General features: G+C 47.1%; 1 protein-coding gene across 3 annotated transcripts; it reads left to right on the top strand.

Moving 5' to 3' along the window:
* The first annotated feature begins 3 nt into the window (after positions 1–3).
* Positions 4–14,473, top strand: SMARCD1 (SWI/SNF related BAF chromatin remodeling complex subunit D1). 3 transcript variants are annotated; one of them, XR_005064263.1, is made up of 14 exons: positions 4–310; positions 984–1,171; positions 1,441–1,483; positions 1,575–1,697; positions 2,350–2,472; positions 3,514–3,630; positions 5,087–5,188; positions 5,481–5,642; positions 5,734–5,831; positions 7,372–7,507; positions 9,077–9,199; positions 10,576–10,677; positions 10,789–11,421; positions 11,917–14,473. XR_005064263.1 is itself a non-coding variant. In XM_037030879.1 (13 exons), exons 1-13 carry the CDS (start codon positions 134–136, stop codon positions 10,840–10,842), a joined length of 1,548 nt encoding a protein of 515 aa, XP_036886774.1. In that variant the 5' UTR covers positions 4–133; the 3' UTR covers positions 10,843–12,500. The 3 variants fall into 3 exon arrangements, 2 of the variants coding, with proteins under 2 accessions (XP_036886774.1, XP_036886775.1); XM_037030879.1 differs by having other exon boundaries at positions 10,789–12,500; XM_037030880.1 differs by lacking the exon at positions 5,087–5,188 and having other exon boundaries at positions 10,789–12,500.
* Positions 14,474–15,034: the final 561 nt, after the last annotated feature.

The raw sequence follows: 15,034 nt of genomic DNA, 5'->3' as shown, positions 1-15,034 counted from the left end.
AGTCTCGCTGCCCTGAGCCTCCCGCGCCGGCCGGCCGGCCGGGCGGACAGACGGGCTTGCGGGGGGCGCGTGGGGGGCGGGGGGAGTTCCGGTTCCGGTTCTTTGTGCGGCTGCTGCAGCGGCTCCGGGGAAGATGGCGGCCCGGGCGGGTTTCCAGTCTGTGGCTCCGAGCGGCGGCGCCGGAGCCTCAGGAGGGGCGGGCGCAGCGGCTGCCCTGGGCCCGGGAGGGACTCCGGGGCCTCCCGTGCGAATGGGCCCGGCGCCGGGTCAAGGGCTATACCGCTCCCCGATGCCCGGAGCGGCCTATCCGGTGAGTGGGGCAGGAGGAGGGGCGCGCGGGCCGGGGGGCGGGGCTGAACGGGGTCCTGGGAGTGACAGCAGTGGGGAGAGAAGTAGGAGGGGCTCCTCCGGAGCGATTCAGGCGCTAAGTGGGAGTGGGGGAGGCAGTGCGGAGGAAGGGACAGGAGGCACTTAGCATCTCCACCTGCTCCAAGGGGCATTGTTTCCGTGGGGAGTCAGGGTATAGAACCAGGGTGGATGAAATGGGGCCAACGGTGGGCAGATGAGGACTGGAGTGCAAAAGGTCTTGGGCAGCTCCAGTGCCCAGAGGAACCAGAAAGTAGCTGGCAAATTGAGGTCAGCTTCCAAGGAGATAGTAGGTGACAGTACTACCTGAGTAAATGTGGAACTGGAGATGTCCAGTGTGTCAGATACAAAATAAACTAGGGAGAATTTTAATTAATCTGATTCTTAGTTTTGGGGGCTCTCTTCTCTCCTGGAACCACGACTGGAACAGAGGAAGCTCCAGTTACCTATATTTCAAAGAGGCAGAGGGCCGTCCTCCCATTGTGCTTCCCCCCCCGTCCCGCCCCCCCTCCTTCAGTTTTGTTTCATTCAAACAACTCAAGAGTCCCCCACTTTTCCTTTCTTGGTGAGGTTATTAGGGGGAGCTATGACATTTCTGGGTTCTCTCCCCTCTGTAGAGACCAGGTATGCTGCCAGGCAGCCGAATGACACCTCAGGGACCTTCCATGGGACCCCCTGGCTATGGGGGGAACCCTTCAGTCCGACCTGGCCTGGCTCAGTCAGGGATGGACCAGTCCCGCAAAAGACCTGCGCCTCAGCAGATCCAGCAGGTCCAGCAGCAGGCGGTCCAAAATCGAAACCACAAGTAAGATGACCCTGGAGAGGAGGGATGGATGGAGGGAGGGGGCTTGTAAGAACTCAGGTGGTGGGAGTATCTGAACCAAGAAGTGGTGGTGCCGTGTCAGCAGATGGTTTTGAAAATGCCTTATGTGTGTTGGGGGGTAGAAGCAATGTCTTTGATTTGAGAGAAGGTTTGCAGTCCCTTCACTTTGCTATAAATGGAGGTGCTGACAGCCTGTCTTCATGTTGTGCCTAGTTCTATCCCAACCTGATAACAGTATTTATTTTGAACAGTGCAAAGAAAAAGAAGATGGCTGACAAAATTCTACCTCAAAGGGTGAGTCCAGTCTGTAGGTCTTCTTGAGGAGATGGTGAGTTTGAGAATAGAAATGGTCGGCTTTATTTTCCTGTATCTTTCTGTTCCTAAGATTCGTGAACTAGTACCAGAATCCCAGGCCTATATGGATCTCTTGGCTTTTGAAAGGAAACTGGACCAGACTATCATGAGGAAACGGCTAGATATACAGGAGGCCTTGAAACGTCCCATCAAGGTAACACAGGAGCACGCTAGGCGGAGAGCCAAAGGAGAGTACTTGGGAACCTTCAATGGGCTTAGCATTGAGAAATCAAAGACGCAGCACAGTACTCCTTGGCATTTATATTACATCTTTCCTTTTCGCCTGCAAACTGAGAATCACATTAGAAGCGTAAAAACAGAAGGGGAGGGGCTTTTGATATCTTATACCAGAAATATACTCTGCCCATGGTTTTTTTTTTTAAGATTTTATATATTTATTTTTAGAGAGGGGAAGGGAGGGAGAAGGACAGGGAGAGAAATGTTGTGAGAGAGAAACATCTATTGGTTGCCTCTAACACTCCCCCAACTGGGGACCTGGCCCACAACCCAAACTGGTGACCTTTTGGTTTTCAGAATTGACACCCCATCCACTGAGCCACACTACTCGGGATTACCCTGCCAATCTTTTTGCTACTGTTCTGGCACCTTGCATGACTTTGTTCACCTGGCATTTCAGTCTATACACTTGCACTCACGCCAGTGGCCTGTATTTCTAGATAGAATCTCCATCTACCTACTCTAGGGACTGGGTAGACAGTCTGTAGGAATAATTTTGGGACTTGGGGAGATCCTATCTTCAACATCAAACCACTGAAGCCCACTAATCCTGTTTCTGCCTTTCTCAGCAAAAACGGAAGCTTCGAATTTTCATTTCTAACACTTTCAATCCGGCTAAGTCAGATGCTGAGGATGGGGAAGGGACGGTGGCTTCCTGGGAGCTTCGGGTAGAAGGACGACTCCTGGAGGATGTAAGTTCAAGGTCAACCATGGTTGGTGTTTAGGGTGGGAACTGCTGGGAACAAGCAATGTTGTCTGCTTGGCAGGAAGCCGACTAGTGTTCACAGCTCCTGTTGGGAACAGCAGGGAAAGGGTCACTGTGTTCCCTGTGCTGAAAGACAATGGTTCTTTGTGTTGACTCCCACAGTTTGGCCCTCGCTGTGGTATCATATCGTGAACCTTATTGTCCTGGGATTACATTTGTTACTTACCTTCCTCCTGATACTGCTGGCCAATGAATATAGCAGTATGTGCAAATTATTCTGTCGGGTGTGCATATGTGTGTTTTCAAGTGAGTTAGCATTTGAGGCCAAGCTTTCCCCTCTGAGTTCTTGAGGTCCTTTATTCCCATTGTGGCATTTCCAGCTTCCCAACTTTAATTGGAGACATCTCACAGTTTAAGTGGAATAGATTTATCTGACAGGCCTTTGGTTGCTTCATGGGGAGCATCAGCTGACAGGTGATAGCCCCCAGATTTCTGACCCCAGAAGCTCCTTGGGGAAGCTCCTTTTTCCCTTGCATTCTCTGGCTGTCTATTTTTAGCTGTTCACAGGCAAGCTAATGTGAATGTGCTTCTGGAGGAGAACCAGGGCCCAGTATCACAGCCTCCTCTGTATAGGTCCGGTCCATGTGCTGGTGGTGTCATTCTGTCCAAATAAAACTGTTTTTGTTCTGGCTGCTTATTGCCTGTGATTCATTTCCACTCTAGAGTCAGACTTTTCTCTGTTATGTGCAGTGGTTTGGCTTAACTTGCTTCATTTCCCTTGGGGAAGTGAGGTGGGTGAGGCAGTGATCCTATACATGTTATAGTCTGCTTCTTCAGGGTTCTGTTCCTACTGTGACTTGTTTAATACCCACACATAACTACCTTGCCATTTCCTAAGGGGTACTCAAAAGACATTTTGGAGGTTTTTTCCCATTGCTGCTGAGGGTTCCTTTTTTATGGGACTTTGTCTTGAGAAATTTCTTCTTGGCTTTTTTAACATGACCTTATTTTTAATTCTCTCCTCTAGTCAGCCTTGTCTAAATATGATGCCACCAAACAAAAGAGGAAATTTTCTTCCTTTTTTAAATCGTTGGTGATTGAACTGGACAAAGACCTGTATGGGCCAGACAACCATCTGGTAGAAGTGAGTAATTTTGCCCTCTAGACTTTGACTCTATGACTGAAGGATGATAGACTTAGGAACCAAACTTGAATGTCTAATGAAATGGGGGAGGTATAAATAGAGGCTTACCCCACGTGTATAGTACCACCATTGTAGTTTGCACATTGACCTCCAGGTGGCACTAGCTGTTTAGTTCTGGTACTGTTTGGACCCATGAGTTCTTGCAGTCTGACTAGTCCCAACTTTTTTTTGTTTAAACAAAATATTTATTTATTTATGTTGAGGGAGGGAGAAAGAGAAAGATCTATGTGAGAGAGAAGCATGAATCAGTTGCCTCTTGTACACATCCCAGCCAGAGACCAAATGAGCAGCCCAGGCATGTGCACTGACCAGGAATTGAACCAGTGACCTTTCAGTTTGTGGTGTGATGCCCAACCAACTGAGCCACACCAGTCAGGTCTTGACCCACCATTTTAATGTTATCGTGGTTTCTGAGGCCTCTTACACATGCCAGGCCATCTCTGCATCTTATTAAGAACGGTGAGACACAGTTATCGTATACCATTCACACTTTTTCCCGGTAGCAGATGCTATAATAAAGGAGCTAACTAATAGGGTTTTAGTCCTTGCCAAGGTTAGCGTTATAGATCTGGGACTTCCTTTTGATACCTGCTCTGTTTAGAGTTACCTTCCAAATCGTCAAGAATCTGTTATTCTAATGTCTGATTATGCATTGTTCTGAAAACCATGTTAGCAGCAGTGTTCTTTGGGGTAGTCAGAACCAGAAGGAGATGGTCCAGCATTCCAAGTGAAGTTAACCTGCTCTTTTTTGGCCAGTCCCTTATCCTCAACTACTAAGAGACATGGGAAGGTCTTTACCATCTAGTAAGTTATAGAATCAATAGAAATTTGTAAATATATTTAACTTAGCCTTATAGTAGTAAAGCACGTTGGCTAAAAATGTGGACTGTAGCGTCAGACACACCAGAGCTCAAGTTGTAACTCCACCACTTATTGGCTATTTGACCTTAGGCGCGTTAGTTCATCCTTCTAAGCATTAGTTTTCTCCTCTGTAAAATAGGTTTAATTGTGCCTATCTCATAGGGATGTCTTAGGAATTAATGAGATAGTCCAAGTAAATGTCTTAGAATATTCTTAATGTAGTAAGTATTCAATAAATGATAGCCATGTTATTTTACTCTGCACATGTATATCATTCATTATGAGGATCAAATTATCACTGGAAATTCAAGCTAATTTAAATGTGTCCCCGAACATTCAGAATTAAACATTTAATCTACTTAAACAGACAATAATCCCCAAACCATATGTAATTTAAAAAAACCAACTCTCATGCTATTGCTCTTTTCCAATAGCCTCAGTAATCAAGTTGAATATTCAGTCATTACAGAAGCTCTTCCCTCCCACCCCAGCTCTTCCTCTGGGAGAGCACCCCCTGACATCTTCCTCTCTGTAGTGGCACAGGACCGCCACTACCCAGGAGACGGATGGCTTCCAGGTGAAGCGGCCAGGAGATGTGAATGTACGGTGTACTGTCCTACTGATGCTGGATTACCAGGTATTCTTTGGTGTTGTGAGGGGGTCTGGCTTTCATAGCCATATCCCATTAGCAGTCTGACATTTAAAGGTTTAAGTCTAGTTGTGGATACTTGCCATTAGACTTTAAGTTCCTTAAATATACGGTTAGGGCCTTAGTCATTTCTGAGTTTCTCCTAGTGTTTTTCTGTCCCAGAGAAGGCACTACATTACTGCTTGTTGAATGACTTGAATGTACAGACATGCTAAGCACCCCAAAATTCATATAGACTCAGTTTGCTAGCTTCATCTCTATATTCTCTGGTTCTCCTCAGCCTCCCCAATTTAAATTAGATCCTCGCCTAGCTCGGCTCCTGGGCATCCACACCCAGACCCGTCCGGTGATCATCCAGGCACTGTGGCAATATATTAAGACACATAAGCTCCAGGACCCTCATGAGCGGGAGTTTGTCATCTGTGACAAGTACCTCCAGCAGGTAAGAAAAGGACCCAGTCTCTTGCTAGAGTGTACTGGAGCACTTGTACCTCAAATGCCAGCTTGTCATCTGTTTCCCATATTTTCCACAGATCTTTGAGTCTCAACGTATGAAGTTTTCAGAGATCCCCCAACGGCTCCATGCCTTGCTCATGCCACCAGAGCCCATCATCATTAATCACGTCATCAGGTAAGTGTGTGTATGGGTGGTTGGGGCATACTGGAACTGGCTTGTCCCAGCTTACACAGGCCAACTGTCAAGTTTTCAAGAGTTTTGCAAGCAGGTTGTTAAACATAGCTGTCATTTAAAATGAAATTATATATACTTACAATTAAATACATTATATTAAAAATAAGGGTAATACATAGTCAAAAGTTCATCATTTTCTAATGTTTTATGGTTGTTTATGTTTTCAATGTTACTTATGCCTTCTCTGTTTGTATGGTAGAAAGACTATATAACAACACGGAACTGCACCTCTCTTCCAAACTCCATCAGTGACGTAATGTTTACAGCTTGAAATCAACCATGTTGGGAATGTTTAAACCACAGAAATTGGCAAATGCTACAAATCAGGGCTTTTCCTCCCCTCTTCTTCTGGAGAATGAATTATTAGACATTTACCAGCTCATCACTGATGGGGTACCATCTTTTCTCTGGATGGTGGGACATTCCAGTCTGAGATTCCAATAGCATGACCTCCATCTACTTTTTTGTTCAAAAGATGGATGAACAAGGCATCTCTAGGCAGATATAGCATGGAGGAAGGCACTTCCTTCTCAGAGCATCATGTCTCTGTGGTTGGATATAGTCTCTTTGCCTTCTGTTCCTTAATCAATCAATCTATCTATGTCTATCTTAACATTTGATTTATTTTCTAGAGAGAGGGGAAGGGAGGGAGAAGGAGAGGGAGAGAAACAATGTGTGGTTGCCTCCCACATGCCCCCCCACCCCCCCACCCCCCCACTCCCCCACCCCCCCACCCCCCCACTCCCCCACTCCCCCACTCCCCCACCCCCCCACCCCCCCACTCCCCCACTCCCCCACTGGGAACCTAGCCCACAACCCAGGCATATGTCCTGACTGGGCATCGAACCGACAACCTTTTGGTTTGAACGCTGGCACTCAACCACTGAGCCACACCAGCCAGGGCTCCTTAATCTGTATTAATTGCAATAAAGGCCTTCCTTTCTTTACACAGTAAAACATCAGTCAGCTAGCAGTAACTACTATAATCTGTATGTTGGGTTAATAGATGATGTTGGTTTGTCCTATATTCCTGTACTTAAAGTTAGGGCACTTTTTATTTTGTGTGCTGTGCATTTTATTTGAACTTATATTCAGGATCAATTTTAGATGAACAGGGAGAAAGTTGCACAAGATACTGTAGTAGTGGTTTTCTTTGAGATGGGAGAGACTTATTTTTCACTGGATATCTTTTGTACCACTTGAATTTTTCTTACCACTGACTTTTTAAAAAAATTCATCTTTATTGAGGTTTATATACAATAAATTGCACCCGTTTAAAGTATAGTTTTATGACTTTTGGCAAATGTATAAACACTGTAGCACCTACCAAAGAAAGGTACAGAACAATTCTGTCACAGCCAAAAGGAGTTTTGCAATCAACTACTTTCCCTTCATTCTTGAGCCATCTTTTTGACCCTGTGTAATTAATTAGGTTTTAGGGGACAAGCACTTTACCAGGCCCCTTTGATTTCTTCCCCAGTGTTGACCCGAATGATCAGAAAAAGACGGCTTGTTATGACATTGATGTGGAAGTGGATGACACTTTGAAGACCCAGATGAATTCTTTTCTTCTGTCTACTGCCAGCCAGCAGGAGATTGCTACTCTAGACAACAAGGTAGGCGCCTCTGCCCTGGGTGTCTGGGTGCTCCGAGCCCTCTATCATAGCTTCTAGGCTGCCTTTTGATTATTGGTATTCATTCAAAATATATTCTCACCCAGTGTGTGCCAGGCACTGTGCTTGGTGCTGGTTGGAGTCAGACAGACATGAGTTCTGATTCTGACTCTACCTCCTAATAGCTCTGAGCCGCAGTTTTTGATCTATGAAATAATGGCTCTATAAGCTTGCTCTGAGGGTTGAAAGAGGCAACATTGTAGAGGCATGACATTGTGTCTGGCACATAAAAACACATGGTAACTGCTGCTACTATTCTTATTATCTTCTTATTTTTAACATTATTAGAAATAGTTCCTACAAGTAAAGCTAAAAAGAAGAGAACAGGGAGGCTTTCCTGGATGATGCCCCAACTAAATCTCAAAGGACAGAGTGGGAGTTAACAAAGGGGAAGAAAGGAGAGTGGTGCTTAGGGATGTGGCAGGCAGAGAACACTGCAGAAGAGTGAACAGGGTGTGTAAAGGTCCAAGGATCCAAAGATAAGTCTGGCTTGTTCAAGGAATACAAGTCATTTGTGTGCATCCCAGGGTGCCTGGGATGGGATGTTTGGGGAAAGGAAACTGGAATAGAAAAGCAGAGGTTAATGGTGAAGAAGTTTTGATGCAGGGATCACCTGTTACTACTCTGTCTTCAAGACTGGAGGGGCTGATGCTGTTTGCATTTTGAAGGGTCACCAGCAGGAAGATGGAGAGCAGATTTTAAGAGAGGCAGATCTGCAGGCAGGAAGCCCAGTTAGGAAGCTGGTACAGCAACACATACGAAATATGTGAGGGGGCCTACGCTTAGAGTACTGACGGTGAGGATGGAAATGAGTAGACAGGTTTGAGACATGTCAAGGTGTAATTGAAGGGATTTGGGCTCTGTTCAGATGGGGATGGCGGGGTAAGGTGTGAGGGAGGAAGAGGCATTGGGTTGACTCCCAGGTTTCTAGTTTGAGTGGGCATTAGTATTCACTCAGACTGGAACTGGAGGAGGAGCAAGTATTGGGGAAAAGACTGAATTTAATTTTAGAATTTAAAAGGTGTATGGAGATGGCATATAGTTGAATTGGTTGGAGTTTAGGAAATGTACTCTGGTTTGCAGATTGGGAATTCTACCCTGTCAGTGGTGATGGAAGACATACAAGTAGATGAAATTGCCAGGAGGAGTATGGAGTATGAAAAGAGGGTAGAGAAAAAAAATCCATGGACTGCAGCCTTTGAGACAGCCTGTACTACTCGTTTCAGACTCATTTGTGCTGTGGATTAAGTGTTCACCATGTAGCTTCACCCAGAATGGACACTAGAGACTAAAGTGAAAACTTCCCTCACATTGGGTGCACAGAGGCACAGTGCACGTTACCTCCTGACTGAAAGCCCAGTGCCAGAGCGGTGGGGGCTGTGGCAGTATTACCATTTCTGGGCAGCACTCTAAGTAGGTTGTGAGTGGCACAGGGAGATGTCAACACTGTCTTCCATTTAACTTTGCAGTTCCGAAGTTTGAAATGTTACGGAGATTCCTTCTTCCTTTCAGATCCATGAGACAATAGAAACTATCAATCAACTGAAAACACAGCGGGAGTTCATGCTGAGCTTTGCCAGAGACCCTCAGGGTTTCATTAATGACTGGCTTCAGTCCCAGTGCCGGGACCTCAAGGTAAAAATACCTAGGAAAGGGGCAAAGGAATTTAGTTCAGAGAGGCACACGTTTGCTTTACTTCTGATCAAAGAGTCAGAGGGGTAAGTGAGGGACCAGATTTTCTTCAGCACATCCAGGGTCCATTTTACAATTACGTAGGGGAATGGAGGTAGAATCATCAAATGTTTATCTAGCACTTACTTTGCTGTCACTGTGCAACATATTGTAGGGGATACAGAGTGGAAAACGTGATCTCTGCTTCAAAGCAGCATGCATTCTAAGTTAATGTGATTTAAAATGTAGTAAACCACCCTGGCTGGTGTAGCTCAGTGGATTGAGCGCGGGCCTGCGAACCAGAGGATCGCAGTTCAATTCCCAGTCAGGGCACATGCCTGGGTTGCAGGCTGGTTCCTTGCAGGCCAACTACCAGCAGGGGATGCATGAAAGGCAACCATACATTGATGTTTCTCTCCCTCTCTCCTTCCCCTCTAAATATAAATAAATAAAATCTTTTAAAAAAATAAAAAATAAAAATAAAATGTAGTAAACCATATTAGACATTGGAACTCACCAGTATCAATAAGGTAATTCAAAGGAGAAGAGAGACCGATCAGACTCAGATAGTTGAGCCAGGCTTCTTGGAGAATTTGGGATTTGAGATTTTTCCCAGAGAGGGGAGCACCAGAGGCTCAGGCACCAAGGTAGGGATGAGCACAGAATGCATGAGATGTGACTTTAGTTCTTGCCTATCCCGTGGTGACTGTGACTACAATTTTAGAGGCTGAGCAGAGGAGCAAGGGACCAAGAGAGCCAGAAAGGATTCCCGAACATGGCAATGACTTGTTGATAGCAGGGAATGACTTGGGGTGTTATATTAATTAGTAGTTCGCTAGGACTGCCATAGTAAAGTACCATAAACTAGGTGGTATGTACAACAGAAATGTACTGTTTCACAGTTCTGGAGAAATTTATTGTTTCACAGTTCTAGAAGTCTGAAATCAGGGTAGTGTCCACAGGGGCTCATTCCTTGGGAAGGCTATGAGGGAGGTCTGTTCCTGGCCTCTTTCCTAACTCGTGGTAGCCTGAGATATTCCTTGGTTTGCACGTGGTGTTTTCCATTTGTCTTCACTTTGTCTTCCATCCATGTATGTCTTGTCTCTGTGTCCCAGTTTCCCCTTCTTATAAGGATACCAGTCATTAGACTAGGCCCACCCTAATGACCTCATCTTAACTTGATCATTTGCAGAGACCCTATTTCCAAATAAAGTCACATTCATAGGCCCTGGGGGTTAGGGTTATGACATCTTTTGGGGGGACACAAGTCAATCCATAATGGATGTGAAGGAAGGAAACAAGTTCGTTCTCCTTTCTCTGTCCCCTGCCATCTCCCTCAGACCATGACCGATGTGGTGGGTAACCCAGAGGAAGAGCGCCGAGCTGAGTTCTACTTCCAGCCTTGGGCTCAGGAGGCCGTGTGTCGATACTTCTACTCCAAGGTAAGGTGCCTGGGCTATACAAGGGGTCTGCACTCCTGACGGGGTCAGTGGTATTAACTACCAACTCCTGGTTTGTCTCATCTCCCACTCCTTCCACTATTTTCTCCTTAGGTGCAGCAGAGACGACAAGAATTAGAGCAAGCCCTGGGAATCCGAAATACATAGGGCCTCTCCTACAGCCTGATTTGGCTGCACCGATTCTTTATTTGGGCCCTGTGCTGCCTGCCTCATAGCACCTGCCTTGGTCTTGCTTGGGGCCTTCCAGGGAATGCTGTTGGTTCAAGGACAACACCAGAATGAAGAGGGTCTCACATTTCTGTCTTACAAGACGCCTACTACCCTCTTCTCTCACCCCATCCCTTCCCACTCCCCAGCTTCCCTTTGCCCCACAAAGTTCCCATGTGCCTCTACCCTCCCTTGGTCTACATAGGACCTCTAGATAGCATTAGAGAGAGAACCTGTAGTGGTAATCAGTGCATTGAATGGATTGGGCCTAAGGCCAGATGGTCTTCAATGGGACCAGCTACACTGATCCTGCCCTTCAGAGACCCAGAAGTTGGGAGCCTCAGCCCCTTCTCTGAGACTCAGGCCTGAGGGCACTCTGTAAGCTAGTTGATCTTGGCTCTCCTGATAACAAAATCCAATTTCCTTCCTTTCCTCCACAGGTTTGGAGCAAACTCTCCCTTCACTTGTTGCCCTCTAGCACTAAAGGAACCATGGCTCTTGGGCTCCACTGAGCCCCAGGTCAGTCTGCAGCCTTCTGGATTGGCCTGCTGTCTCAGTGCTTCTCTTGCTCCCTCTTAGGGGGTCCACATCAGTATTGGAGTTTGTTCTTTAACGATTGCTCCCTCCCAGCATACTCCTTGTAGCTGCTCTTTTTAGGATTCCCTCCTCTCGGTCCTAACCCAGGGTATTTGGGTGGTGGAATCTTGCCTTTCCCTGTCAGAGCCCCAGAGATCTAACCTGGGGTACTGTCATTGCTGGCAGAGGGTGTCCTTCTTGCTGTTGCTTGAAGGTGTGATTCATTCATTCACTCTACCCTGCCTCCCCCATCCCTTTGTGGAGAAACAGGCCTAAAATCAAACGGGTAAAAGCCCTGGGCCATCCCTGTCTTCCTGTCCCTTGTCTGCCCAGTTGACACCCACTAGTGACTTCTAGGGCACTGAGGAGTGAAAGCGCCTAGGGCTGTGGAATAGCTCTGAGTTGGGTTTGTGACTCCTCTCTCTCCCTGCCTCACAGGATTGTGACTCCCTAGCCCCTGCCCTCAAAGCTTCAGACCCCTCAGGTAGCAGCAGGACCTTGTGACCTTGGCCCCTTGGAACTGAGATGGTTTCGCATCTTTCCATGAGAGCCTCAGATTCTTCCAGGTTGTATCACCCCGAGTTAGTATATCCCAGGCTCGCAGACTCAACACAGCAGGGTGGGAGACAGCTGGGCACAGAGGGGGAATTCCGTTCAGCATGGGCTCAAAACCCACAGAACTGACAAAGCCCCTGCTTCCCCACCCCCTCCTCAGGCTCCTGCGAGCACATCCCCCAGCCCAGTATCCCTGTCTGTTCTATACTGGGGACAGCAGAATTTTCTCCCTGTCTTCCCCCTCCTGCTATTAGCCCACTTGTCCCTTGAAAACTGCCCAGTGACACTGGACAACCTCTGTTCTTGGGGCTGAAACCGTGAGAAGGAAGCTCAGCACTCCTACACAGTGTCCCTGTTGAAGATAACTTTTTATTAACTGAATTATGTTTTTTTCATGGACCAAAATTTTTTTTGTACTGTCCCTTTATCAATGTCACCCAGTTTTAATAAAAGAATCTTCTGAAGTATGGGTTCCCCTGCCTACTGAGGGAGAGCTCTTCCCTGAGCTCGCTCTCCCCAGTGCCATTAGCCATACTTACGGTGTTTGTTCATTTTATTTGAGAACTATTTATACAGCACCTGTTACGTGCCAGCTGTGGTGCTGGGCGCTGGGGCTGTGGGGGAAAACTAAACTTCTACCCTGTGGACCTCAGGTCTTTGCCTTACAGCTCGTTCTGTCAGCCCCCGTGGTCCCAGCAGACCAGAGGCTGGTGGGATTACTGCGTCTCATCACTGCTTCCAGCTCCCCTGTTGGGAAGGTACTACTAACAAGACAGTGGCACTGCCATCATCTTCCTTGTCCTTTTGAGCTCCCAGGGCTTGAGTGTGCTGGCTCAAGTGCACTGTCCTCGGGAGCCTGTTATCCCTTAGGCTTGATGAACCTGAGCTTCCTCTAAGGGAGTTCCATTTCTCAGGGCTCCTGTTGAGGTCCAGGCCAGGGTCAGCACAGCTAAAACCATTTTTGTTCTCTGTGCCTGCCATTCTTTAAGGTTCCACTTTCATGGCCCCGAGTAAGATTTCAGTTCTCAAGACTAGCATGGGAGTGCTTGCTGTGTTGTCATCCTCATACGACAATCGTTGGAAGAGTTGGGAGGATTTTGCTCAGGATTGGTACTCCCGTTGGCAGAACAGTTCCCATTATAATGTGCTTGCCTCCCATCTTGTGACTCATTAGTTTCCTCTTCTGTGCTACTACCCAGCTTGGTTCTACTCAAGAAGGGGGTTTGGAACAGGATGAGTGCAAGTGCATTCCAGAGTTGTAGTTGCCTCTGGATGGGAACACTCAAGTATTGCCTGTCTACAGTCAAACCCAACAAGAACAAAACCACTTTCTGATCTGGAACTTGGGGGTTTATCAGACTTGAGTAGGGAAAGCAGAGACCAGTGTGGGTGGGTGATAACTTGGAGTGGAAAAAATCAATGTCAAGAACATTGAAATGGCATGTTTTTACCCAGGTTAATTACATGTGTAATGAATAACTGATGAACCCTTATTAATTTCAAGCAAATAATCTACAGTTTGCTCTTGGAAAAGAGCCCACTGGTACAGATAGCTTCCTATGACAAGCCAATTCTGGATCTTTACACATACTTCATTCCTATATAAATGAACACATTCTTTGTCTCTGCACTAAAAATTGTAGGGACATGAGAGGTAGAAGCATTTAGGGAAAAACAAAGGAGTTTTATGCACAGCCATCATGTGTTAGGGACAAAAGCATTCTTTCTTTTCCATCACCCATAATCAGTGCTCCCAGCTGGCAGCCTGGCACTGATGCCTTTGTCTCAGTGCCAGTGTAATACTGGGGTGATTTGTGGGGTGCTGGCTCTGAAGTAGGCACAACTGTCCCTAAGAGAAACAACTGATTTCATGTATATTCCCCTATGAGAACTCTGGCCATGGAAGGAGAATAATGGGGGCTTTTCCTGGGCAGTCCCTAGACCTTAGAAGTTGCTCTTGACCTCATGCCCACTTACTCTTACCCAGCGGTTGCACAGACTCCCCTCTGACCTAGTGCTTATTAGTGTTGCCAGCCAGCAGCAGCCCCAGGGATTGAAGACGCCCACTCAGCAGTCTGTCAGGTCAAGAGGTCAGCATGTGAGCACTCTGGTCTGCCCTCTAGGTCAAGGTGCACAGATAGCCGGAGTGTCAGAGCACTTTGCTTCACTCTCCAGATCAGCCTAGAAACCAGAGCTCCCCGCTCTTAGTCAAACAGATGGCTGTGGGCGATGTGGAGCCCTGAGCTTCCAAAAGAGCTGCTTCCATTCTTCCCAGCCCCCTAAAATCACATTTCCCACTTACTCTCAATTATGGCATCTGAGACCACTAATCCATAGGTAACAGCTACTCCAGGCCCTGGCTCCTTTCCCCTTTCTGGCTTGTGCAAACTAGGCCCTACCCTGAGGGAGCCCCTAGTGTGGAAGTTTAAAACCCCAAGAAGAAACTGCAAGATGCTGAAAACCTCTCAAGGAAAGTGAACACTTTGGCCAACCTCTTCTCTCCTGTCTTCCTCAAGCCCAGAGTCTGCCAAAGGAGAATTGTGGGCACCAGAGCCTGTAACTCTGACTTTTCCCGCCTTCCCTTCCTGGAAGACATTCAGGTGGGGGGCATACTTTGAGGTGAGGAGAGGCCCACTGGTGAATCCCTGAGAAGACTAGGTAACTGAGATGACCTCTGTCAGGGCTCCTGGGGTGTCTCCTTGTCCTTGTGTGGAGTCGTCCCCAAAGCAGGCCTTTATCTCATATGTGGTCTTAGCTTTAGAAATAGGCCCACACCCACCCACCCCACTCAGCTACAGCCCTGCAGTGCAGCTAGTGTGGGGCCAGTGATATGTGGTCTCTGTCACTGCTAGGGGACAAAACCGCAAAGTAGTTTTTGGGGTCCTGGGAAGATATGCAAGGCATATACCTTGGGAAAAAAAGCATTCCTGTATCTGCTACTAGAGCTGCGCACAATTCCAGTGCTGGGAAGCAGAAAGGAGTGAGGGGGGCCAGTCTAGAC

This window comes from Sturnira hondurensis, unplaced genomic scaffold, assembly GCF_014824575.4.
Source record: "Sturnira hondurensis isolate 20B ecotype Veracruz unplaced genomic scaffold, ASM1482457v3 Scaffold0020903, whole genome shotgun sequence".
NCBI classification, from domain to species: domain Eukaryota; kingdom Metazoa; phylum Chordata; class Mammalia; order Chiroptera; family Phyllostomidae; genus Sturnira; species Sturnira hondurensis.
This window is presented reverse-complemented; position numbering and strand designations above follow the sequence as displayed.